The sequence below is a fragment of the Mesoplodon bidens genome (assembly GCF_964165515.1).
Source record: "Mesoplodon bidens genome assembly, chromosome: 13".
Classification (NCBI taxonomy): domain Eukaryota; kingdom Metazoa; phylum Chordata; class Mammalia; order Artiodactyla; family Ziphiidae; genus Mesoplodon; species Mesoplodon bidens.
This window is the reverse complement of record NC_138169.1, coordinates 85,784,389-85,812,203: the sequence shown is the minus strand read 5'-3', so window position 1 is coordinate 85,812,203 and position 27,815 is coordinate 85,784,389. Positions and strand designations below refer to the sequence as shown.

The following is a 27,815-nucleotide window of genomic DNA, read 5'->3' as shown; positions in this document are numbered from 1 at the left end:
AAAGTCTTTATTGAATCTGTTACAATATTGCTTCTGTTTTATGTTTTGGTTTTTTGGCTGTGAGGCATGTGGGATCCTAGCTCCCCGACCAGGGATCAAACCCGCACCCCCTGAATTGGAAGGCGAAGTCTTAACCACTGGACCACCAGGGAAGTCCCAACTGCTTTCCATTCTTAATCGCAAAAACACCTGAAGCTGCATTGAGCTACAGCCACATCTACTTGGTTCCAACCCACAGAGGGATTGCTGGCTAGAGAGTCAGGTGGTTCCGGAGGCTGAGACAAAGATGGGAAGGCAGGGCTGCTGGTAAGCAGGTGAGAAGCAGCTAAAAGGTGGTGTGAGCAGGAAAGGAGACGGGGAGGGACTGACTAAGAGGAAGGCGGGTCCCCCAGCTTCACCACAGCTCACGGACCACCCCCAAGGCAGGGCTCTGCCACAGAGAAGCAGCTGGTATGTCTGCACACAGAAGGCCAGACCCTGTTCTCCCACTGCTTGACACGACTTTACAGGACACCTGATCCATAAGACATGCAGCAGGCTTACTTTATAAATACGTAAAAGCAGACGAATTAAAATCTTGTATTATTCAAGCATGATTTTCCGTAGACCCTCAAGTGCACAGAGTTTACAAAAATCGAAAAGACAGGCAATCCCGGGCCAAGTACGAATGTGGGGGGCCCCCCTGGACTGGCTGCCTCCTGAGCAGCAGGCTGAGGGCCGGGTGGCTGGACTGACCTGTATGCTGCCTGCGGTGCTTGGTGAGGGCATGCCGGGTCCCGCCAGCAAAGCCACACAGGTCACACAGGAACGACTTCTCGCCTGTTGCAACAATAAACAGATGAGGGACTGCGGAGGTCACAGATCATTAAAACATATCTATCAAGGCTTTCAGGGTTACTAATTCCTCCAATCAAATGTTTCCATGTAAATATGTCAAATGGGAATGAAATTACCACTGCGGTTTATTGACTGTGATAAAATCTGAAAAGCACCACTGAACATAATTACATACTTGTCAGACCCATAAAAATTAGCTTTATTATCAATGGAATGGTTTTGTACAACTTCATTTCTGGTAGATGTCTTCCAGATGGGGCTGCTTTATGCACTTGAACAGTTTTTATGCATATCCTGATTTTTTACAATTCCCATACATCTGGACTTTCTGAGCTGACTAAAGATTGCTTGGAACTGTTAATATACAGTATACACGATTCTGCTTAAATAGAACATACTGAATTTTCTAACAACTGAAGGATATTGAATCGGTTTTACCTGATTCTGTCAGCATCTTCTTTAATAACTTCCTACTTAACAATATGAATGAAACAGTTTCCCTGAATATACTGAAGATCCCAAGTAACAATAAAATCTACGTTACTCAATTCAGTGCTGTTTATATTCCTCAAACTTTCATGGTACAAAAAAGGAAGTCTAGGGGTTGCTAAAGAAATTGTATAAAAACTCCTATTATTCATCCTTAGTGATAACTCTTGACTGGAAAACTCTGCAACAGTTAGAGTCAGATTTGGCAGATTTGTTAAAAATGTTTAAATGCTCATTTTAAAAAACATTTTTACACAAGCTAACATTCTGCCCTACAGTTTATAAATGCAATCTCTCTCTTTTCTACAGCATATTTGGCCAATAAGTGCTGGCACCTAGACAGTTTATCCCATAAGGCTCCCAAAGAAGAGAAATGGAGAATAAAAATGCTAACACCTTGGAGAGAGTCAGTGAAATTATAAAATACTTTTCAAAAATAAAACAAACCATTTTATCTATCTTTATCTACTATACTCATGTGAATGTTTAATGCAACAAGTCTTTCAAGGGTTTTTGCCCATGTCAGCCTGCTCTGTTCTAAAATGTTTAGGTGTATCACAATAGAAATTTAGCTTGAGGTGTTGTGGAAATGGTAATTGCCTTTTTAAGGTTAGAAAAAATAGTAAATATAGGAAGGCAGAGTTAACTACCGTAATCAGAAAGAGTCTTCCCTTTACCTGAGAGCAATACTAGCTTCTCTAATTTAAATGAACATATTAATAAAGAGAGTTTTAACCAAATTATGTTTAATCTTATTTCCCAATAGTACGTTAAAATGCTCATTATTATCATTTATAAATAAAGCTGAATTTAAGTATTTTTCCTATCTTTACTTTCCTATTTTGGGGTTAAGTTCACTCCTTGGCATCATTATATCAATACAGAAAAAAAGAATAGAGTAGATGGGCTGTGAAGAATAAAGTTTAATTACAATCACTCATTTAATTATTTAATCAATTTGAAATATAAATCTTTCTAACTAGCTGTATTATCAATTAAATAACACTGAAAGTGGACTTTTTAAAAAATCTCAAAAGATAATTTGCTCGTTAATATTAACATACTATTCTGTGTTGAGACAAAACTGTTCTCTACAATTTATTCATCACCACAGCTTTGTGGGCATTAACCCCTTCGAGTGCGCGGAAATGTGTGTACTGTGGTCCACACCTGCACACAGAAGATCACACACACCTATGCATCTGGTGGTGTGTGGTGGAGAAGAGGTTGGTGCTATGCTACCCAGCCAGCAAAATACCTGATGAGGAAAGAGTATTCTTACTATTTCTGGACTCAAGCAGACTATGATTCCTTTCCCTCATTTACGAACTTCTTTACAATCTATATCTGTCTTGTAAGATATAAACATTAACAGACAAATCCTAATGAAATTTATATTTTTTACAGGTATATGTGCTGCATGTAATGAAATTTACATTTTTACAGGTATATGTGCTGCATGTATATACTAAGTTTTATTCCCTTTCCTATTTTAAGATATGCATAGGCACAAAGACAAAACTATCAATTTTCCATGTGATTTGGTTCTAGATATATTAGTGACCTTGATATTTTGATGTGCAGGATTTTTATCTAGGATGTTAGTCTGCAATGTATTGTATGTCGTATTTACCTTGGTGGCTTGATTTGTTTGTCACTCTAAATTCAATTTTCACTTGCCCTTTTTTTTTTTCCAAGGGGGTAGGGGGAGTTAGGGTTGGATAGTGGGCAACTGAGTATTTTTCAAGAAAAAAAATTTTAAGAAAAAACGAAATGTAATATACTCAATAAAAAGGGGGTTCACTTAACATGCCATATTTATATGATAGCAGAGATATAATAGGAGACTTTTCTTAACAACTTGAATTAGTTTCAAGTGTGCCATTTTGCTTTCAAATGTAGAAAGACACGGAAACCAATCCTTTATTTTCTATTAGAAAACAGCCACTGTCCCCTATCTCTCATTATGGTGCAGACTACAAGACCTAACTACAAAAATCCATATTATTGATCCAGCCAAGTCTCCACAATTATTCTTTAGAAGGAAACGCCAACGATAAATTACATCTGCACTGGCTTTTCATCTGCTGTTCGATATAAGTGATCTTTCAGGGCAGGCTGGAGACCTTAAATCGTCAACGCCCTTGTCAAGGAAGCTAAGGAGGCCTGGGCTTCCCACAAACTGCTTCAGAAGAACTTTTAACCTATAATTTCTAACAATAATACAGAGTTCTTGGCAATCAGAAGAACATTTGGGAATGCTGATTAAAATTTAGTTTTTCCTTGAAACAAAATACTTTCTGAGAGCTGTAAAGAGGAAGAAGACCACAAAACACCAAATAGCTCTCAGTCATCTCGCCACAGTGAGATAAGCAAGCACTCGACTACACACTTGTAAGGAGTTTAGGGGCCCTCTGTCCTTCGATAATGAAAAGCAAGTCATATACACTGAACAGAACCACAGGGCAGGTAGGAGAAATATGTTCATGAAGGTCCAAACTGAGAGGTCTCAGGACCGTGCCTAGCACAGATGTATTCTGTGTGCTGCTTTTACTATCAGTTGGTTTAAATTCCAAACAGTCCACTAAATGTTTTGATCTAAAATGTATGTGAATTTGTACTTTTTCAATTATCTAAAAAATTTATACTAGCTAAATTCAGTTTAGTCTCTTTGTAGTAATTTCAAAAACTCTTGGATCTGGTAGTATTCTCTTAAGAGAAATATTAAATTGATTTTAAAAATTCAAGTGGTACATATAAACCAAGATTCAATAATGTTCAGAAACATTATGGCACGGAGTCCATATCAGTAACAAATCTAAGACAAGTTCTCTATGAAAATGTAATCTCCTCAAATGATCTTCTATAATGATCACACCTAAAAAGATACCTTTAAACACATACACATATATGTACCCACACACAACATAAATCAGCTTTGAAATATGAAACTTATTTTATGTGAACACATGTACGTGTGCACACGCACACACACACAAATATTAAAATGTCACTTAAAAATTATGCTGAGCATCATCAAAACACAAAGAAATGATGCCATGCCTTTTAACACGTAATTACCACAAATTTAAACTCTTCAAACAGGGATTCCTTTCTACGGACTGCTGCTGAGACGACCACCCCCCACTACGACCGCCACTGGGCCCCGGTGGACGGGCACACCTGTGTGCGTCCTGTAGTGGTCCTTCATGGCGGAGGCCGTGAGGAAGGAGTAGTGGCAGGTAGGCCAGGTGCACTTGAATGGCTTCTCCCCCGTGTGCAGTTTCATGTGGTTGTTCAGGGCCCACTTCTCTGTGAAACTTCTATCACACAGGCGGCATGTAAATTTCCTGCATGGAGTGGACAGAAAAGGATGCAAATATTACCCTCAGGGGAGCACCTCGGGCCCAGACAGGTGCCGCTCCAGCCCTGCAGTGTGGCGAGTGCAGGGTGTCGCGAGGAGAACTGCGGGCCTGGTCTGTCATGTCTGTATAACCAGGCATTGATTTTTCTGTCCAGGCCTGGCACTTCAGCCATTTATTCTCTGCTTTGCGGTTGGGCCCAACGGGTTTGAAAAATTCTGTTACAGTCCAGTCACCCCTGAGGCAAATGTGAGAATAGATTTCACCTGTATAGGCCTACACCACTTATCCAGGGCACGGGCTCTCAGAGCAAAGGCTAAATGAAAAGCTATCCGTACTGAACTACTCCGACACCCCTGCTCTCTACCAGGCGGAGGCAGCTGGGCCCTGGCGGCACTCAGAGCCCAGCCCGCCCGGAACGGCGCACACCACACTGCTCCCTCGGAGGAGAGGCACACTCCAGGGGCGTCTCCTTTCTAACAAGGTGTCCTGGGTTACCACACAGGTACATAAAAAGTTCCCTTTGATAAGAATAAAAATAAGATTATAAATACAACTTTTCATAAAGTATGCCTTCGAGAAAAAGAAACCTCAATTATTTCCTGTATGGGATGAAAACTGACAATAACAAATCAATACTCAGGTCAGAAAATATTTCAGCCCCACAGTTCCCAGTTAAAGATCTCTGAATACCTTTACTAATCCAGGCAACATGAACCATAAACAAAAAAACTTTAATACTTTCTCTGGTCGAGCTTCTGTCCCCTGTCACTTGCATTCAGGAAATCACCACTAAAATTTACTTTTTATTTCTAATACAATTTAGTTTAAAGCAATCCTTGTGACTAATAAAGCAGTGTCCAGCTAATTAGTTCAGGATAATGAACAGTCAAATAAAAGCAAATTAAAACCTAATATTCAAAATTAAAATATTTTAATAAGTTGATAAGCACAATGCCACAAAAAAGACAGACTATGGCAGCTTGATTTGACTATCATAAGTTGGTCTACGCTTTCAGCAAGTTAATACAATTTAAAAAATAAGATTATAATATCTGTGTTTTAAATTATGATATAAATAAGGAGATATAAAGACTATATTCTTTACATAAATGCTTTTAACTAAAATTTTACAAATTTTCTTAGTCCCATAAGGGTAGAAAAAAAAAATTCCAAGCTCCACTTAATTAATTTTCTCATTTGGAGGCAAATGTGGATTACTTTAACAAATTAATCATTCAGGTTTCACAAATTCTTAAGAATCGAATTATGAAATTACCTTTTATAAAAATCTCTCTTCATTTGTTATATGTAGTAATATTTTTATAATATTATATTTTAAATTCAACAGAAGTAAAAACTGCTAAATATTTAAGAAATGTCATATAAAATATCTTAAGTGCTTCATTAACATTAAAATTGCCAATTAATATATTTATAGAATGTATGTGTAGAGAAACTGTATTTACACCCCTCAACACAGACCGACTTTGAAATTACTGTATCACTTGATCATTGCTTACTGGTACTAGAGAATGACAAACATAACTAAATACTTCGAAGTGCGCTGTAAAAAAATATCATGTCCGTATATCTCTTTGACGGGTCTTCATGAATTTAACATTTCAAAACCATGACAGGGATCTTATTTCCAAGATAAATTCCCCTATCTACTTATTTCTTCATGTATTTATTGTGGATCTAACCTTCTCCTAAAAGAAATAAATAAGGAGGTTAAGTAGATGCTATCTTTTAACAAATAGTTACTCCGGACTGTATTACAACTTTATGAATGACAAAATAAATCCCTCATTTTTAAATCTACCACGATGTACATTTAACAAAATTACATCTATGAAACCTCAATATATGTACTCTATTATTCATACATAATAAAAATGTTAAACTAGAGCTTAGAGCCTGTCATGATATGACAAAAGCCAGATAACAAAGAACTAAGGCCACCGCTTGACTTTCAGAAAACCTCACGTGTTTTACAATTTGCTTTATGAAAATAAGTGCGTGCACTGGTACTTTGAAAAGAACCTGAAATGTTACCAATGTGAAGTGTCCTTATAAAGACTAAGACCTACTCATCAGTGGGGGGTTTCCTGGAACTGCACAATTCTGAGCCTCAAACACTGTAAACTATCTGCCACCATGCAAAGAGTAAGGACGACGTCCATCCAAGGGATCCGCTCTCCTGGGGGGCTTCAGGAAGCCCACCACCTGGATGTGTCACTAGGACAGAGCCTAAGTGACAATGTGCAGTGCTGCTCTGCCACGAGAACCCAAGAAGAAAAGGTATCACTGTGTATTCTGCATGTACTTCAGAAAGACCTGAACACCCACTACACCACAAACACTGTTCGAGACGGTAGAGACAAAGAGGGAAAAGAGTCAGATTTGGCTCTCAGGAAAATCACAGGCTCCTACGTGAGGAAAATCCTTCACAAAGATAACCTCAATGCCAGGAAAAAACGTAAAAGGCCATCATAAATTTAAAAGAAGAAGCAATTAATGGGACAGGGAGGATTAAAGAAGGTTTCCCAGAGATGGCATTTACTTTAGATGTTGGAAAACAGGTGGCAATGCAGAGCCAGCAGGGAGGACGGGTGAGGGGCAGTGCGGGGAGAGGCAGCGAGGTGGGAGCTCCGGGCCCCGACGGGCTGTGTCAACTGTGGCTCTGTCGGCTGCTGCCTCTCAATGGGGGATGGCCGTCCAGTTTCCCAGGGAGCAGTGAAGCCCCGGGACCTACATTAGACTGGGTTAAATGATATAAATGCTTTTCTATATCCCCACATGGTGTTCTTCCATCAGAAACTTCTGGTTTAACGGAATTGACAATATACTAAAAAGAGATCTATTTGGCATAAAATTCGCTAGTCATCTCTCCTTTTGTGCAGGGAGTTACAAAGTCAGTCAGTTGAAGGATGTACAACGATGAGTGACAACCACGTAAAAGTACAACCTAAAAGGGCGAACAAGATAAGCACACAACAGTATGATGGTGTTTGGTTCACCGTATATCCTATGGTCCATAAAAGTGCCTGGTACCCAGAGCTGTTCCATAAATAACTTTGGACCAATGGGATGAAGGGAACTGGTGGTGAAGAGTCTCGTTCCTTACGTAATTTCACCAGACTCAGAGTGGGAATGTGAGATCCGTACACGACAGCAACAGGGGTCATTCAGGCTGCCCAGGGCTTCCAAGCCTCATGCTGTTTGGTCTTTTCTCCTTCCTCAGCATTTGTGTTTATTTTATAAATGTCAATATTTCAAACATACAGAAAATGACAGAGATGCACATCTACCACCAAGGTTTATGTACCCAGATGATAATATCCATGTTTGCCATATTTGTTTCATATCCTTCCTCTGGTATTCTAAACATTTTTAATTAATTTTTAAATTTAAATATTTATGAACTGAATTAAAAAGAAAAATGGTATGGCAGGCCATAGCACAATGACAGCAAAGGTGCTAAGGAGAAGGCCACGTCTGCGGGAGAGCAGGTGGAGGTCCACATCATTTCCGCTCTGATGTAATCGAACTACTTTATAACGTTTGATAAAAAGTTCAAAATGCCAAATAGTGCTATGGACTTGTAATGAAAAAGGGCAGTTTGTCACCTCCCCTTTCCTCAGTCTGCGCTAGATGTTTCTACTGGATATAAAGTGATCTTAGAAGGTTTCAAAAGAAAAAAAAATCAGAAGCAAAGTAAATTAAAATGGTACCAGAATTCTCAACAGCAAAGCAGGAATTAGAAGACAACGTAGCAATGGTTTGATCATTTTGCGGGCAGTGATCTTAAGTAACACAGAATGTTCTGTGTCGTTGCACCTTCGAGTGGTTCCTACCAAGAGGTGTTGTCATTACAAAGTTCCTGGCTTCCAGGGATTATTATCCAGTTTTTTGCTAAAACTTTTGGAATAAAACCCATTTTCGTGTGGGTAACTGTCATGTAAAAGTCAGTTCAGAGTTCATCTTCGAATGTAAATTCCGAAATATTCCTAAATTAAATAAGGGCTCCTGGATTAAATTCTAAGCATTTTTCTAGTCCTCTCAATATATTTACAGTATGTTTATTTACTGTTACATGTGCTGTTTTATCCCCAGCACCACCACTCCAACACACACACACACACACACGCGCGCGCGTGCGCGCATGCACACACGCACACACACACACGCGGAATGGCTCCGAGCCTGTGTTCTCTGTGTTAAAACCGGTGGAAGATCTTCTTCTCTGAAGTCATTCATGACATGACTTGTAAAACAGAGTCGTGTCTGAAACCCACATCTCTAGACTTAAAATTTTGAAGAGACAATACTAAATATCCTCACTGTTATACATATAACAAATCTTAAAATTTCATGGAGGTTCTGCGAGGCATTATGTACATACAAAGTTAAACTAAAGAATTAGTAGGGAGCTGAATTATTTTTATATGGTCAATGGTACTATCTTAATAGATCCTTCTGCCTTAGACTGTGTTAGAGCAATTGTCTGTTTATGAACGCCTAAAGGGCAGATAAGTTTTGTCAAAATATATAACACTTCTATTTTGAGTTGCACTCCTAACTTTATCTTTCCATATTACACACAAGGTAAGTATCCGAACCAGAGAGTCTATACTCATCTTCTTCAAATTATACTTTTAAATGTTATTTAAAAATTTTAAACCCTATTAGGTGGGTTATTCAGTCAATTTATTCGCAAATTAATAAAAAATCTGCACGTATCCCACTTACATATGAAGATAGAAGTATTTTGATACTTTGATGCTTTATTACTTTATGATTTTTTTTTTTTTTTTTTTTTTTTTTTGCTGTACGCGGGCCTCTCACTGCTGTGGCCTCTCCCGTTGCGGAGCACAGGCTCCGGACACACAGGCTCCGCGGCCATGGCTCGCGGGCCCAGCCGCTCTGCGGCATGTGGGATCTTCCGGGATAGGGGCACGAACCCGTGTCCCCTGCATCGGCAGGCGGACTCTCAACCACTGCGCCACCAGGGAAGCCCTACTTTATGATTTTTGAAATACAGTAAGAATAGCCACTAGTATATTTTTATGTTCTTTTCTAATCTCTCCAATTCAGAATAATTTGGAATACAGTTGCTTTAGTGATGCATTTTAGAGCTGTAGATATTCTTTGCCTTTCTCCTGGAAAGCCCAGTCTGGGTTAACATGATTGAGAAACTCAGACTCAAGTATAGACATGTTTAAAAAAAAAAAACAAAAAAAGTATCCCCATTAAGATGTAAACAATCTTAAATATCCATCAGCTGGGGAGTAGAAAAATAATGACTTTAATCATAAAATGGAATATCATAATGAAGTTAAAATGAATCAATGAGCTACATTTATCAGCATGGGTTAAACAATCTCAAAAAAGGTAACTGCGTTGAAACAAAGCAAGTTAAGCATAGAAATATTAAATCTAAACATATGAGGTCCACATGCAAAAACATGCATGACATCATAATTTGTGAATACTGCTTGTTTCTGAGAAGAGGGGTAAGGCATGCATATGGGGCTAGAGAGCTAACTACAGTTGTACATTTTTGTTGCTTTTAAAAGGAATACAAAGTAAACAAGGTCATATGTTAACATCTTAAAAAGTGCTTTCATCGTTTTTGAAAAATTTCACAATTCGAAGTGAATATTTTAATTAAGTAATCCAAAATTTCTTTTCTACATGTCACGTCAAGTTAATAAATCATACAAATTCATATCTGCAAAAAAAACAGCAATGAGCAAGATCTGCTACAAATGAAATGAGCTAAACTTTATTAAAACATTAAATAATCATGCAGTTATTATCTTTCAAAGCTCTGAAACAAAGGTGCTGATTCAAAATGATTACTTTAACAGTAAACTGATGTTGCAAAACCTTAACTGACAGGTATTGCTGGTCTTTATGAATAAACACAGAACTGAAAACAATACAAGGTTTGTATGATTCCTAGCAAAACAGTCCAATATACTAATGAATCTGTTTCAACAATTTCTAGGTTACTCGGATACTACCAATATGCAGGCTGTTTCTTTGGGATAACAGCCTCCTTTTAAAATTATTATAATTTAATAATTACATAATAATACACTATGAGATGAAACGAAAATAGAATATGATGGGGTCTTTTGCCCAGTAGGGCTACCTTATAAATTTCTGCTGAGCTGCAAATAAAACTGAGAAACAACCACTTTCTTGAACAAAGAGGCACATAAAAGGCATATAAAGACAACCACTAAAGAGCAACTTCAATCTCAGTTAATTCACATGAGTCTTACGCTGAAAAAGTATCCAAAAGATAACAAAGCAAGATGAAGTTCAAGAAATTCTGCCATGGTAACAAATCCAATACCTATACGCATTGGAACTGTGAGATGCCTATACTGTTTCTGGCCTAGGAAACATCTGAGGAAAAACATACAATACTGTTTTTAGACTGAAACTACTTGTTCATGTAAAACAGGCACTAAATCCACATTAATTACCCCAATATTACTCCATAGTAATCCTGTTCATCTTAGTTTTATGAGGTTTCAAGTACTATATCTATATCTATATCTATATCTATATATATGTTTAAATAAAATATGCAACTTTAAACTGCATGGAAAGTAAGAATCTCTGTTTTCTCTAAATTGAAAATTGAAAAGGTACACTGACAGGTGAGTAATAACAAGGAATACACTCGGGGTTCCTCTGGCCACCTCCTTCCAAATACTTGTGTGTGTATGTGTGTGTGTGTGTGTGTGCGTGCGCATGCACACGCATGCATGCGTACTAGATCAAAAAAAAACCTGACTCAATCAATGAAGTTCTATCCTGAAACCAAAAATATATAACTCTAATATCCAGATTATTTAAATTAGGCTGGACTCTTGAGAGTGACCTGTTCCTGATTATATATAAAACATGAGCATGATTTATATCAAGAAGCCACAAAGACCTAAGATTAGAAAGGTTTCATTTACTGAATTCAACTCTTCAGAATCAAGTGTGGCTTACAGATGAAAGGTGGAAACCTCCTGTGAGGGCTTTTATACAGCACGCAAGGGAGCCTGCTACTTAAGCCAAGAGTCTTGAGTGCATTTTTTGCCCTGAACAGGTGATAATTCGCCTAATTAACATGCTAGATCCTTGTTAACTAGTTGGAAAAGAAATTTAACCTCATTCTTGCTGAAGCCATCATTTTAAAACCTCTTAAGGTACCATTCAGATTCTAGAAGCTGTGAAATATGTTTTCTGGCCCTTTCAGTTCTTTCCAAAGGTTGCAAAGCTTTGTGCCAAAGTTACTTCTGGGAGGAGCACTGGCAGAATATCAATCCCTGGTGGCCTTAGTCTACTAAGAACCAAGAGAATGACTCATTCCAAAGAAAAACATTCAAGGATTACAAGGGCCATGCCCTCAAGATTGAATTCATCCTTCAAAATCCCATTCCCATGAAATTTTTCTTTGTCAAAGAGACCGTAAACTCTGGCCTACCCCAAACCATCCTATTAAATTTGACTGGAACTGTGCCCGTTCCACTGCATGTGCTGTATCCAAAACTCCTCAGCACAACAGGGGTTAGGAAAGGCTCTGTGTAAAAGACTGTCAATATTTTCTACTCGGTGGGCCCTCAGGTCTTCGATGCAACTTCTCAACTCCGCCTTGGTAGCACAGAAGTAGCCGTAGACAGTACATAAACAAGTAAGCGTGGCTGTGTTCCAATAAAACTTTATTTACGGAAACAGGCAGTGGGCCTGATCTGGCCTGCAGACAGTAGTCGGCCAAGCCCTGGCTTAGGTGAGGTGGCATCTCCCCACCTGCACCCCCCAAAAGCATCCTGATCTGTACAGGGTAAAAGAATCTGAATCAAGCACTGCTGGCAAACAAAGGTCCACTAAGCCCCTTCACAGGGTTTGAGAAGTTGGTTCAATCCTGAAATAGTTCATGTTTCCTGCAGGGCTTTCAAACGCCAACATGAGAAGAACAGGTGGAAGGAATTATACTGCATATGAGACCCATTCAGTGCAGGCTGCCCCGTCCTTTCAAACTACCCCCTTTCAAGTGTGTCACAGAGCTGGAGGGCTTGCAAAGTTGAAATAATTTTAACTAACCATAGAAGTCAAGTCCTGGAGAACAAGACATATATTAAATTGCCACAATCCTCTAGTCTGGACTAAATGAAATTTTATCGCTTCAGGTTAGGTAAGAAAACACTGGATTTACGCAAGGAAGGTTAAAACAGCAGTTACAAATAAAGGACTAATGTTACTGTTTAAAGACCATATAAAGAGAATTTCTTTGAAATCATTGCTCTTACTGATATAAATAATTTGAGCTAAAATGACAAAATGCATTTCAAACCCCATTTACACATTCACCCCAAATGTCTTGAGTGATGTTCAGTCTTTGGACATTCACATACAAGCCTAACAATCTTCAAATTATAATAGCTCAGCTACTTCTATATCAATTGATCAATTTTTTTTTAAGTATGCATTGGAATCTACTGTGTGTCTAGCAATGATTCATGTATGTACAGACCTATAAGTGAAGGAAAGATACATACGCCTCCCCAAAAGGAGCCTGTGCCTCAATGGCAGACACTAATGTCAGTGAAATAATTAGAACAAAAGCTCACCACATTTTGTTGGACTTTTTAAAAAAGCTTTTTGAAAAGATGTTTAGAAAAAGCCTCGGTGAATATAGAGTGAAGCAGCTGGAAAGGCTTCATGGATGAGGTGGAGCTTCAGGTGAGTCTGAAAGGACAGGGCAGACTCCGGTAACAAAGGCGGCAGGCAGTGACAAGCCTGGAGGAGGGACAGGCAGAGGTGGGGAAGGTGCTGTGGGTGTGAGCCCTGAGCTGATCATGGTAGGGGAGGGAGTGGGGAGCAGGCTGCACAGAAGGGGGAAATAAAGTTGCATCCTTTAAGCTGAGTCAGACTGAAATGGCCCTGATAAAAAGACAGAGAAACCTGACTTTGATATGACAAAAGGAACCACCAATCTATTTTTTGTTTTTCTTTTCCCCCTCTCCGATCTCCCTTCCATTGTTTGTTTTTCACAATTATTTGACTATAATTTTCTAAGGAGCTACATGTGGCTTTATCCTTCACAAGTGCCCATGATCCAAAAGATACAGTACACTTGTATACAAGCCACAAATATGTACATGTCTGGGAAAAAAACCTACCATAACAATGTGCACATCTGAGATTCATGAGAAACTCATTCATACACTGGGACAAATAACACGTAATCTTACAAACAGCATGTCAGCACTAACAAAGACTGCTATGTGTCAAGCTATATACCTATGGATGCCATAAAAACGTTATTTCAGAGCTGAGACCCTCACAGACTGTACCAGTTGCAAGTCAATGGAAAAAGGTTTTACTATGTTTTCTGATGCTACCCTTGCCAGTTCCAGTATTAACTGTATTAGAATGAATTGGTTGGTAAATATGAATAAGACAGATTTTACCAATAAGAACAAAAACAGGCTTATAGAAAGAAGCACGAATTTAAAAATCAACTACAAAATCCCCTAAAGTTATTTCCTTTTAATTTTTAATATGTTAACATTAAACACAACTGATATATTAATGGAAGCTGAGTACAAACAAAAACGTCTGTCCCAATTCAGACAATCTGTCACAGTCCCACTCATCAAGAAACTACGACTTGTAAGGATTTTATGAAAGTCATAAGGTCTTCACACCATGGTGTTATATTATTATGCCAAAAAATGTGTCATTCACATTACTACATGAAACTTTACTAGGACAAATATACAGTGTAAAGAACATCAGGCATCTGTATAGAATGGATGATTCCAATCCCCTTTCGCTAATAAAGCTGACACTTTCCTATGAATAAAACTGCTCAGTTCCTGGCATGCCACTGACTCAGAAATAATATTTGGGGTCACATATTCATGCTGCTGGGGAAAGAGAAGTTAATAAGTGTCTGGCCTTGGGCAGCCTCTCTGAGCCTCAGTAGGACCATGTAATTTTTATTCCTGGTGTGTATTCACGTCAATATTTCTAAAAATACTGAGCACAAGACATCATTTTATATTACAGTGTAGATCACTGGTGTTCTATAAATAGTAAATCATGAGAATTATCTATTATTTCACAACTGTTTAAAACAGCAATAATAAGAAAGCCATAGTTTCCTACTTGGATTCCTTACGGCAACCCTTGTCAGCTCCAACTCTCCAATGAAGAACTATCAGAGTATTTTAAAAAGAGTAGTAGTTTTCTTAACAAAATTAATAAGCCGAAGACAATAGGCTGATCATAAGCAGTGCTTGGGTTACACCCCTAACATAGGAGATTTAAATCTGTTAATACTACAGCACTATTAGAACCAGCAACTGACACCAGTGTACGTAATTCTCTAAAATATTAACATTAGTTAAGGGACAGTGGACCATCACTACTTATCCAAAATGCGACTTCATACAGGACTCAAGTACACAGTAGGTTAAATGGAAATGTACAAAATAGTATTTCTCTCTACCAAACAATTTAAGTTCACCTTCGATATATGTATAAAAAATTATATTTTTTTACTAAAAAATATTCTTGAACAATAATACTGGAACATGTTCCACAGACCCGTGCATCTTACATACTAGCAAATATGGGATGTTTACACTCTATCCTGTAGGTCCTTATGTATCTACTTTGGAAACAGAATTTCTAGACATTTGAATAGACTTGCCAGATTTAGAAAGGGCTGTCCACCCTGATGGTGACTGTGTGATTTGCTGAAGCAGGAAAGGCAGCCTTTCCAAACTTAGGTATTTCATTGTCCTGGCCTTTGTCATCATCTCGGCCTTCTAGCATGTCAGGATGATCTAGGGAACCATTTGAACTCAAGGTAAGATTAGCTAGAAGGGTTGAGATGTATTGCCCAGTAATCTCAGAGTTCAGTACGAAACTGACCCTTTCTGAGACCTCAGTCCGAAGAGCAGCAGTTACAGTACACTTCTAGAGTAAATGTCTTGGAGCATTTGTGCACTGGAGCATCATCAAGACATGATGTGAGTTCAGAAGACGAATTCAGTGTAAATACTGTAGAGCCTGATACGGATCATCACTTGCTTTATTTACATCACAATATTCTGACATTCATATATGTAGAAAGATCATGTTGCAAGGGATTTGATCTGTTCTTCTCTAAATCATAAGTTCAAGGGAAAGTGCTAAAATTGGATTAACATAAAAAACAAGTTTTTAAAGAATTTGAAAGTTATTGTGATTCAACTGAGAGTAGGTAGTTAAATACTAAGTAAGTAGTTAAATACTAGAAGTCTCTCCACCATTTCTCACACATGTCCACCATACAATGGGTGTGAAGTAGCCTGAAATGAAACAGGAATAAAACTATAGAAAGTGCATACATATATGAGGTACATCTGGGTGGAAACAACCTCCTAAATGCAGGGGCAAAGCAATTAATTTAGCTTCCTTTCAATACAGAAGAGTATTATTTACTTAAAAAGTTGGATGTGTACAGCTATGGAATTCTTTTCTGCAAAATAGATTTGTGGATTTCATCTACTTCTCATATATTCTAAATTATTTTGAAAAGATAAATTCAGATAGGCATCTATAAACACTGCATATAGATCACTTATACTAATTTTTCAAATCTTCAACACCTCAAACAAAAGACTATGTGGAATAACATTATCATTTATTATATACCTTCCAGCAATATTAAACTAAGTTTCCTTCTAATATAATTAAGTGCATAAGCAAAAACAACTGGAAGGATGTAGGTGATAAAATATATTTATACTTGGAGCAACTATAGTGTTAGGGAAGCTAAAATACAGAATTAACTGAAGCTATCAAAATGACGTTAACAACGAAAAAAGACTTCTCAATTATGGGCTGGGAAGGAATAAAAATGAAAGTCAAAAAGGTTGCTAGTTTAGACTTTATGATACAAAGAAAACAAAACTGCTCAACTCTTTGTATCACTACTACATTTTTTATTAAAGATTCTTCAGACTGAAATACATGGAAATTAATTGAATTAAAGTCCAAGAATTATTTCACGTAAGGCAGTAACAAGGAGGCTTCTGGCCAAGTGGGAGCCGCCGTGAAGGTGCCGTGAGGGTCAGATCTCCCCGGGCGTCAGGCGGGGCCAGCAGAGTCCAGGGGACAGTATTTGAGCAGAGGCGCCTGGAAAGGGCGCAGCGAGGGGAGCCACGTGTGCCCAGCAGGCAGGGACTGCAGACACCCTGTTCTCCTGTAACTCAGCCACATCCTGCGTCCTGCCAAGCCTGGCACACAGGTGTCTGCAATCAATATCAGATGCAGCCCAAGAGCAAGACCTGACCTACGCAGGCCAGCAGCTGACCGCAAACGCTCCCTTGAGCTGAGAACATGAGAGTCTCGAGATCTTCAGCAGCCCCCCTCCTGGTTCCTCGTTGCCTTCTGAAGCCTGGATGACCCACCCGCACTCCTTTGGTGACCTCTACTCTGATGACATCCACGTTTATATCCGAGGTCTAGTCGGTATTTAGCTGCCCACACAACGTCTCCACTGGGATAGCCGACAGGCTTCTCAAATGTCCCGCGTCTAAACCTGGCTCCCAATCTCCCCCAACGCAACCTGCTCTTGACAGTGGTTTTGCCCGTTTAGTTAATGACGTGACTTCCCTTTTCCCTTTTCCCTTCACTGTTCATGCCCAAACCTTGGTGTGATCCGTTACCCTTTATCTCATCCAATCCACTGGTCGATCCTGTGGGCTGCACTTTTCAGATATATGCAGAGTCTGGACGCTTCTATCTACCTCTGCTGCTACCACTGGGGTCCAACTCACCGTGCTCTCGTGTCAGGATCATCGCGAGAATGCCCAGCAGAGCTCCCGGCCTCTGCCATCGCCACCCCTCCCTTCCTGCCGTTGCGTCTATTCTCTGCACACTGCAAACAGCGAGTCTGCTACAGCGTACGTCAGACGGCGCCTGGCCTCTGTTAAATACCCTCCAACCTCACACAGAAGGAAACAACCAAAGTCCGTGGTCCTCCAGAGCCTGACATGGCCTGGGCTGACATCACATCCTCATGCCCACCCTGTGCACAGCCCAGGCACGGCGGCCTCTTGGCAGCCCTGGGCCACGCCCCACACAGTCGTCTTCAGGACACTTGAGCACTTTTCCCCCTGCCTGAAAGACTCACGGGGCCCCTCTCCCACCCGCAATCAGGTCTAGATCACTTGTCACCTTCTCTCTGACAGAGGCTCCCCTTGCCACCTGTGGAGAGCTGAAATACCCCACCCAGCACTCCTGGCTCTTCCCTCTTTTCCCTTACTGTATCACCACTATTTTAATACTGGCATATGCTGGACTTTCAGTTTTGTGTGTTGAATTTCTCCCCACACCGGTATGTAAGCTCATGACAGCAGAACATTTGCCTGCTTCATTTTCTGCTTTATCCCCAGGGTCCAACACAGGGCTTAGCACATAGTGGGTACCCAGGAAATAACTGCTCAAATGATGAATTAATTAAATATTGTAAAGGGTCAAAATTTACAGAACTAAGTTTATTTTAATACGCCACATATCAAAAATACACACACCACACCACACGTATACATATGTATGAACAGACAAATAGAAACAGTAGGGACAGATTCACTGTGAACAGTAGTAACCTTGGTGGGAACGAAGACTTGGCTGAGGAAGCCTGGAGGAAGAGGAAGGCATCGATGTGGGAGAAGGGAACTGTTACTTAGCACCGTATATAATACTGTATTAAAAATATTTACCAACACACATTCCATTTTAAAAATATATACATGTAAGCAAACAGAGTTTTAAAAGCATAATTCAAAACAAACAGGTTTAGCCAAAATAAATTTTTAAGTAAAATTTAAAAGAATCACTAATTTTATCCACCACTGGCTTTTCTATGCCATACTAACACACAATGTTATTGATACATAGCTGAAACAATCAGAGTACCACAGAGAGAAACAAGAGTTGAGATAGTTATGGAGGCAGTGTAAAATCAGATCTCTAAAAAGAAAGACATTTTTTTCTTCTCAATTTTTGAAGTAAAAAACCTCACTATATTTGTATTCAGATAGTTCAGACATCAGTGTTCAATGATTTTATAAGCCTACACTGTGAATACCATACAGCTGACAGCTAATCATAGATACTGTTCACTGTAATTGAAGAATCTTCTGTTTGCCATGAGTAACCACATAGTCACAGTTCTGGAAGAGATGGTTCTAGGTATTCAATAATAGAAAGATATTATCACATTTTTGAGACAGTCAGACCAGACACTAAAGACCTACCCTTATTCTACATTTCGTTTAATTCTCTGTGACACAAGAGTCCTGATCTTATTGTGGCTTATGTGCCACTCACAAGTTGACTCCACACCACCTCACGCATATTGACTTTTGAACTGTTTACTACTCTCATTTACGTACATTCCCTAAAAGACCCAAAACAATCCAGGGACATTAGATTTTCAAATTCTTGATATCTTTCACAGTAGTAAGGGCAGGAAAGTGATGTATTAAGAAACATTTAATAATCATATATAACTAAAATTTATTGAAGGCTCAAAATACGGCAAGAAGTATTCTGATAAATGACTTTCCCAATGACATGTTTAAAACTGCAAACAAAGCTGCTTGAAGGAGGCCATGCCACAGAAGTGAAACAGCCGCCTTGACACCAACTTAGCTGAGACATCAGTGCTTTGGTTGTTCTTTTAGCCGGAATTTCTACACATGTCACATGCAATGGAATTCAAACAAAATACTTCCAAAATATATCCCAACCATAAAACCCTACAAGTCTAATTTCAATTAAATTTCCACTTAGTCTGGTCCTAAGGATGTGTTCCCAAAGACCCAAATTCATGAAGCGATGCTACCAAAAGCTGTCCTCTCCAGTATAGGAAAGAAGGGTTCTGAGGCCAAGAGTCAATCAAATGTATCTGTCTGGGATCAACCAACCATCATTGTTGATGAGAGATTCTATCTCCTGAAAGGCCCTGTCTTTCTATTTGTGGGGTCTATGTGCAGTCCAAATGCTAGTTAATTCTCCACTGGAATAAAAAGGCCGACTTCCAGGAGACAGAAGCTTGAGCTTTCTATTCTTTAATTTGTCAAAGACAGTAAAACAAAACAACAGAAAGTGACAATCTAATAAATTATGCTTTATAATAATAAATTATAGCTTTATAACAATCCAAAACCAGACGTACAGGTATGGGAAGGTAAGATAGTAATAACAGCAAAAGAACAGAGAACACACCCTCAAATAAGCTGCTCTAATGCCTTACAGAGAGCAGGTGCTCAAACAGTTACTGAATGGAATGTTAGTGACTAAAACTGACAGACTAGGACTGAAAACATAACAATAAAAGATGAATAAAAAGAGACTCTTGGGGCTTCCCTGGTGGCGCAGTGGTTGAGAGTCCGCCTGCCGATGCAGGGGACGCAGGTTCGTGCCCCGGTCCGGGAAGATCCCACATGCCGTGGAGCGGCTGGGCCCGTGAGCCTGCGCGTCCGGAGCCTGTGCTCCGCAACGGGAGAGGCCACAGCAGTGAGAGGCCCGCGTACCGCAAAAAAAAAAAAAAAAAAAAAAAAAGAGGCTCCTATATATAACCAGAAGATACAGATGAAGCGTTCCACAGGAATGTACATGATGATATTCACAAAAACGTGCCTAAGAACTAAAGAAAAGGGGCCCAAAGACGGAAGAGACACCTGTCCTCATTTTTACAAATCACCTCATGGAACATCCAGAGATTGTGCTGTACATTTCCAAATATCGCTAACATTTTTCATAATAACCAAGTTTATATTGATTACTGGTATCTACTATTCTTCAAAAATAATACGCAATAGAGCACTAAGAAGTATACACAGAGCACTTAGAAGCAAGAGAGATAGAAGAAAAGTACTTAGAATTAAAGCCCGGGTGAAAGATAGTTAGGGAAATTTCCTTTGGGGAACAACAAAAGTGAAAATACTAGCAGATTTTAACTGCTATCAAGTAAACAAGATCTCTGAATGAATTTTAAATTTTACCTGAGCTTATACAGATCTGACCAGGGATTAATACGGTGGACAGAGTTGGCAACAGAGGAAAAAGAGGTAAAGAGGTAGAATTAAAGAACTCAATTATCAAACCTTAGGATTTATGTTTCTAAATAAGTTGATTTTAAAATGTGTGCAATTTGACGACTAATAAAACCAATCAGAATTTGATTAATTATGTGAATTTACTATCATGGGCTAATAAAGTAATATATATATATATATGTACTTTGGTACTCAGGCCATCAAAACAAAGACGACTACAACTTTACAGCACACAGAGCAGAAGTACAATTACGCACTTACGCCTCAGGACTGATATCAGTGTGTTAGATATGTATGCTTTTGTATACTTTTTATTTCTCTCCTACTGCTGTTCTTAAAATTCTTATAAAAAAAGCCTTTGGTCACTCTCAGACATGTGTGGCCACCTGTACCAGGGCAAGAGAGCATCTACCTGGGGACCCACAGGCTGCCTCTGCTATACTCAGTACAACGTGACTGCTGCTCGCTTCAGAAATGCGTCCCATAAAGTTTCTGATCATAAAAGACTGTGGTCCAGGATTGAGGTTTCCTCATTGTTTAAAACAATCAATACTGTTCCCAATCATTTACAATTAGCAAAAAAATCATTTATTTGGTAAAACCAACTGAAGGTTTGAATGAAAATTTAAAGAAGCTGAATAATCTTACAGAAATTTTAAAGAAAATTCCTAAAGTTACACTGCTCATCCAATGAGTGAATATCAAAGAAGACACTACTCACAATTAACACTTGCTATAATATAGATCTTTCAATCACGGGAAGGTACAATATTCTCACTGAACAAATATATGAAAACACTGAATTCATTTTTAACTCTGAGTTTAAAGTCATAAATTCAGATTAGAACAACTTCAATTTCTCCTCAAGAACAGGATTTAATTTACAGATTCTTAAATACCCACATTCATAAAGTCATTACTATTCACGCTCAGCAAATAATGAAATAATAAAAATTTACTTTTAGAATGAAAAACTAAAGGGTGCTGAAAACAATACATAAAAGTCAATGAAATAAATATATATAGCAAGTAAAAGCATCTTAACAAATCAGAGAAGATTCCCTTTGGACACAACTATTCAATAGTTATTGATATGGTACACTGCTTATTCCTAGAAACTATAATTAGACATGATGTATTCTATCCATTTTCTCAAGATGTAAAATAACCAAGCTAATAAATCCAGTTATTCCTGTCCAGAACACGTTGTCTATTCCTTTAGCTGAAAGCAAACCTCTAGTAAATTCCTATTATCTTCTTGCCAATCAAGGAATGAATGACTGACACTCATGCAGTCTTATCTGGGCCTTATGTCTGCAGCACATTCTGCTAAGTGATGTCACGGCTCTAGCAGACGAAAATAAGCAGATTATTACAGTGACTAGGAGCAAACTAAACATTTGGGTTCTTGCATGGACAGATTTACACACTGTCTGTCAGATAAAGCACAGTTTGCCTGCTGCTTACACAGCAAGCATGTGCCTGACAGCTTCTTCCCAGGGTTAGTATCTGATTACATAAATAGGCCATTCCCCGCCATTCCTAAAAACTGACAGTCTGTCTTAGTTTATAGTGCAATTTCAGACTATCAGCTTTTCTGTCTTGCACACAAGGCTGATGAACATCAGAGCACTTCCTGGAGGTCCAATCAGGGTTTCTCACTGCCTGATTCTGGGCCATATAAACTGTGGTGGACACAATGGAGAGGAAAAAGACAATGTGAAAACTACTTCTGATGACTGCTCCTGAGGCATACACTGAAGGGTAAATCATGTCAACACACTTAGAGGGTGTGTGTGTGTGTGTGTATCCACAGTATTACCTTTGAAATAATTCAGAAGTATATAATGGTTTCTTTAAAGCTAATGGTTTTATTTATAGAATTAAATATAAAGCACAATCACATAAAAATGATGTATTTCTATTTTTACAGTTGCTGTGTTTTTTTTAATGAATATTTTTGTATCATTCCAGCAATGAAACGAAACGCCAATGACTTATCATGGTCATATAAAACCATAACACTGAGCTCAATGAAATGTTTAAAAAGTAATCTACCACTAGTTAACACCTTTCCTCCTATCCCCACCACAATATCCAAAAGAAAACTTATCAAATCAACACACTAGTGAATGTTGATAAGTGAAAATGTGGCTTAAAACTTACTTTGGCAGCAACAAAAATGGTAGTCAAGAAACACACATGAGCAAACTGTGTCTGTCGAGATGCTATGAACTTTCTTAAAAGGTGAGATTCTGTATTTTGGTCTGCTAGGCAATAATACAGCAGCAGCAACAGCAGCAATAAATAATAGTATTTAGTAGTATCATCAAGGTCCTGCAGTCTACTGGAAACTCACTTACAAATTATCCCGAGTTAAACACTGATTATTCAATAATTACATACTTCTCAAAAAATAAAGGCGTGAGGCTTTCATTCAAAGTGTTCTGGCTGATCAAGACAGATCAATTTCCTTTCAATAAGGAAAATTAGGCAGCAGTCATTTGAAAGGCATTAATGAGTATCTTAATTCCATTGTTAGGAAATAATGTGTTTCTTAATTTTCTTCCTTGGTCTCACACTATTTGGGAGCTGCTACTCAGAGAAAAATTCAAGTATCTCCTCTATTAAATGTCTCTCGAACATCCACTATGGGCCAGATCCTATCCTGTGTTCTGGAAACACAAAGATGAATAGGACACAGGCCTGCATCCTCAAGGTAGTAAAATCTGATAGGGAAGAGAGACAAGCAAACACAAATTATATTTCAAGGTAGTAATTTATCTTTTCACAGATAAATGTATTTTTTAGGTTCAAATGGCAATCCTTTCCAATATGAAACAGTTCTCACTTTCAGGACAATGATCTGTAAGACCTATCCTACACTTTTCTAGTGAAAAGAGTTTCTTCCTCCTTAATCTTCTTTCTGCCTCCAAAAACGACCCAACTCAAGTCACATTCACGATTTTGTGAAGCATGGACCTGAACAATACACACATACAGAAACCTACCTGAAACTACAAAAAGGACGTGTACTCTTCCCTATCAGAATGATTCCACGTTAGCTTTTTATACTCCTACACATTAAATACCAACATTTAGCTTAAAATGTCTGATTGCCTAATACTAAATGTATTTGGTCTTTTTCATTTGTTCCTTGACACCAACACTAATGAACTGTCATAGAAATAGTTTTGGGAATCACAAAGGGTGAGGTACCTTACCATGGTAAATAATCACAAGTCATAAACACAATATTGTCTCTCTCGTAATTTCAGCCATAACTTTCAAACATTCATACCCAGACAAACCAGATGAAATATGTTGCTTCAGGTCAGCTCTGATGGATCCCTCAGAAATATCAACATTATTGCTTTAATTTTATTATGTACCACACTTCATAACTGTACACTGCAGAGTACAGTAAAAACTCCACTACACAGCTTGAGTACTTATTAAACAGATCAAAAGTTACTGTAACAAATAACTTGTCCTAGTCAGGGTCCATTAATAATATAACTTGATGTTGCTCAGATAAGGATTTTTTTTCTAAATTAGGGCAACAAAGAAGAAAATATAGAACAATTTGAAATCTCCTATACATGTGATTTTCCAATCACATGCCCAACAACTTTGAAATAACTATTTAAAAAATTGGGATAAATAAAGAAAAATGGAAGGTGGTTAAACAAGGGTAAAAAGAAACAGCACCATGCGATCTGTAAGGTTTCAGAGCAGCTGGTCACTGCCCGTCCCCAGACAGACCTGAAGGTAAGAAACAGCATATACATGTAGTGCCTGTCTCTCAAAGACTATATTGACTTAACATTTACAAAGAGACTGCCAAATTCAAACTATACTGCAAAACAACCAATGACTACTTTTCCAGGGTAGGTGGTGTGGCTACCTCTTTGCTACACAAGACAATGTTCCTATAAATAAAATGGGTTGAATTTGAAGCTCACCGCTGTATTAACAATAACAATGGGAAACAATAAATGAGGAGATTAAAAAGGGAAAAAAACAAAGCTAATGATATTTAAGGTATCCTGGGGAATTTATATTGTGAGTAAGCAATAGCAATGAATTATTTAAAGTCAAGGAAAACACTTATGGACAAGTGGGTGATACAAAGTAGCCATGTGTCATCGTTTCTGGAATGAAGGAAGGAAGAGAAGGACGGAGGGGTGCAGGGAGGAAGGGGGGTGCAGGGAGGAAGGGGGGTGCAGGGAGGAAGCGGGGTGCAGGGAGGAAGGGGGGAAGAACAAACAGCCAACGAGCAGCACGATTCCAAGGAGATGGATGCCTGCGCAAGCAGACATCATACGACGTATCTGCCATCAACATATAGACAAAGGCCTTGAGGACTCAGCAGCTCATTAATTCTCACAAACATAAGCTACTTTATCAACTCTTAATTTGTATATAATTCCAAAGTTTGACATTAACGGTAAAGCAAATTCCCAGCCGTACAAGTATTCAGGTGTGAATTTCATATGCATTATATATATTTTTTTTAACTAATAACTGACAATGTCTGATGTTTTTTCTAGAATTTGTTATTCATGTGCCATGACAGCAATCAAGATATTGAAAAGGAAACTCACTTGATGAGCATTGATTCCACCAGGGCCTAGCCCAGTGCCCAGAACCTAACAGGTGCTCAATAAACAGAACTGAAAAACGTTAATTCTTTTCTTTATTTTGGTATGTAAGAAAGTGAAATATCTACAACATACTTGTAAGTATTACTGAGGAGTATGAAATAAGCCTCAAGAACTACTGAAGACAGTCTGGAGGTGTGATTATTCCCCAAAAATTAGCAGAAGGGAACAACTTATTCATAAATCACATTAATCAGTGGTGTTTCAACCATCTGAAACGTTTCGAATATTAGCATCTGATGCGCCTGTGAACAGTCATTGCTACTGGTGTACAAGAAATGCTGTAATTGGTTTAAATCGGCCTGGCCCATCTGTCTTTAATACTCTTATTACAAGGCAGTAAGCAGAGAACTATTAGAGCTGCAGTATAAGCTGTAAGATCTCTACTTGTTCTTAAATCATTTAAAAATAATGAGAGCTTTAGCCTTTATCTAATTAACAAGTGCCTTCTTTGAATTAGAAAAACTGTATCATTTAGCCCACGGTTGTTTAGTAAATTGGCTTGGTGGCATGCAAGCTAATGCAGGGGAGCAGTTCCAGTGTCTTGTTCCTAGCTTCTTATTACTTGAATTATAATTCAATGATCACCTTAGATCATGGGCTATTCATAAATCAGAAGCCTGACATCAGATGAAAAATTGTATTAATATATGAAACTTATTATATAGTACAAACTGCTCTCTTGATAAATTACATTGTTCAAACTTGACAATGATTGCATTTAAAACATTATTCCTGTTTGCTGTTTTACAGACTGAAGCCTCTTCATGAAAAATTTACAATGCTCCTCTGTGTTTTGGAGTCAGAGGGCAATAGTAGCAAATGGCAGGCAGAAACCATACTTTAGATTTGCTGGCAGCTGCAGAGGACAGAAAACACTTCTAAGGACGGGGAGGAGGCCCTCAGCTGCATCCCCTGCATCTCCATTGCTGGCTTGATGAAGATACTAATTGTCCTCCCAGCAAAAGCATAGTGAATAATAAAATTTTAATTTCAGCTTACTGATTGCTTTCTTCCCTTATATAGGTGTTTCAAAGAAATTTATAGTCATAAATGTTTCACAGAAATTTACAGTGTGAGAGGAAAAAATAAAGGGGCCAACCCATGAAGTTTAATTTGAATTGAGGCCGGGCTCCTCAGATGATGCATTATGACAAATGCTTTTTGCCAAGGCTGACTGGGTAACTCAAGCTGTAGCTCCATATTATTTACATTAATTACATGAAGGCGGCTTTGTTAATGGTGCATTCTGGTGCGGGTCGCAGCATGATATGCTAATGATCTAAGAAAAATCTGCATCTCCAGTATTTATGATAATTTGTAATAGGAAATAGGGTTGCTTTTATTTCTTTCTCCTCACTGGAATAAAAAAAGTCAGCACAAAACAATTTTATTCAGAGAAGAAAGGAAAAAGTTCTGATCGCCAAGACATTCAAGTGTTATAAACAAAAGGAAGACTCTTATTGTTGAGGGTCTTGTCACAGCCCGGGACAAAGTGATAATATGGCAGTTCAGTGTGAGGTGTGTATCCAGCTGAACTGAATGGGAGAAAGCCAAGATGGAAAGTCTAACTTCCATCCCCAAATTATCTCCTGTTACTGTGCCCTCCCTCCCACCCTCCCGGCTCACAGCTACCCTCAACAAGAAAGAAAATAAGCTTCAGATAATACTGTTAATTTACACTAGGTTGCATTCATTATATGGAAGGCTATTATGCTAGAAAATATTTGATATTCTAACAAAATCCATCACAACTTGTAAGAAACTTATGGTAGGATCGTATAAAATTCCCAAAGATTAAAATTGCAAAAGCATAATAATTTATATGTATTAAATATCAGCACATCTTATTCATACTGTTATTCTTGTAAATTATGTCTAAATTCATAGAATGTTAAAAGTAATAGTAATTTCACCATTATGGCTTTTTGGAGTATAAAAACAAAGAGACAAAATTGTCCAAAAAATCAAATATGATATATTCAAAACACCAAAGCTTTTCTGATTATTAATGTTTAAACCATGCTACCTATATTTTCAAAAGACTGTTTAACAATTTTAAACACATCTTATTTTATTATTAGGAGTCAGGTTTTGAATTTCCTTTCTGATCAATAAGCATCCACAAAGATAGATATTTTGGGCATGATAAAGTTATGTATTTTCAAATTAATAATGTTCTATTGGAATAAAAGTTACCATATAAATGTAGCCTATTCTACAGAATAGAACAACAAAAACCCTTAGGAAAAACCTATAGATAATAGGATACTTCACAAGCATATTTAAATACATAAACAGTGTTGTTTCTAAGATGATATACAATC

General features: G+C 38.2%; 1 protein-coding gene across 1 annotated transcript in view; it reads right to left on the bottom strand.

Moving 5' to 3' along the window:
- Window positions 1–27,815, bottom strand: part of ZNF407 (zinc finger protein 407) — a 418,812-nt gene that overhangs the window by 179,538 nt on the left and 211,459 nt on the right. Inside the window, exons 5-6 of the mRNA XM_081251875.1 lie at window positions 4,510–4,676; window positions 736–819 (exon numbers count right to left, since the gene is read on the bottom strand). Of these exons, the coding sequence (XP_081108001.1) occupies window positions 736–819; window positions 4,510–4,676 (251 nt within the window). The remainder of the gene's footprint in view (window positions 1–735; window positions 820–4,509; window positions 4,677–27,815) is intronic.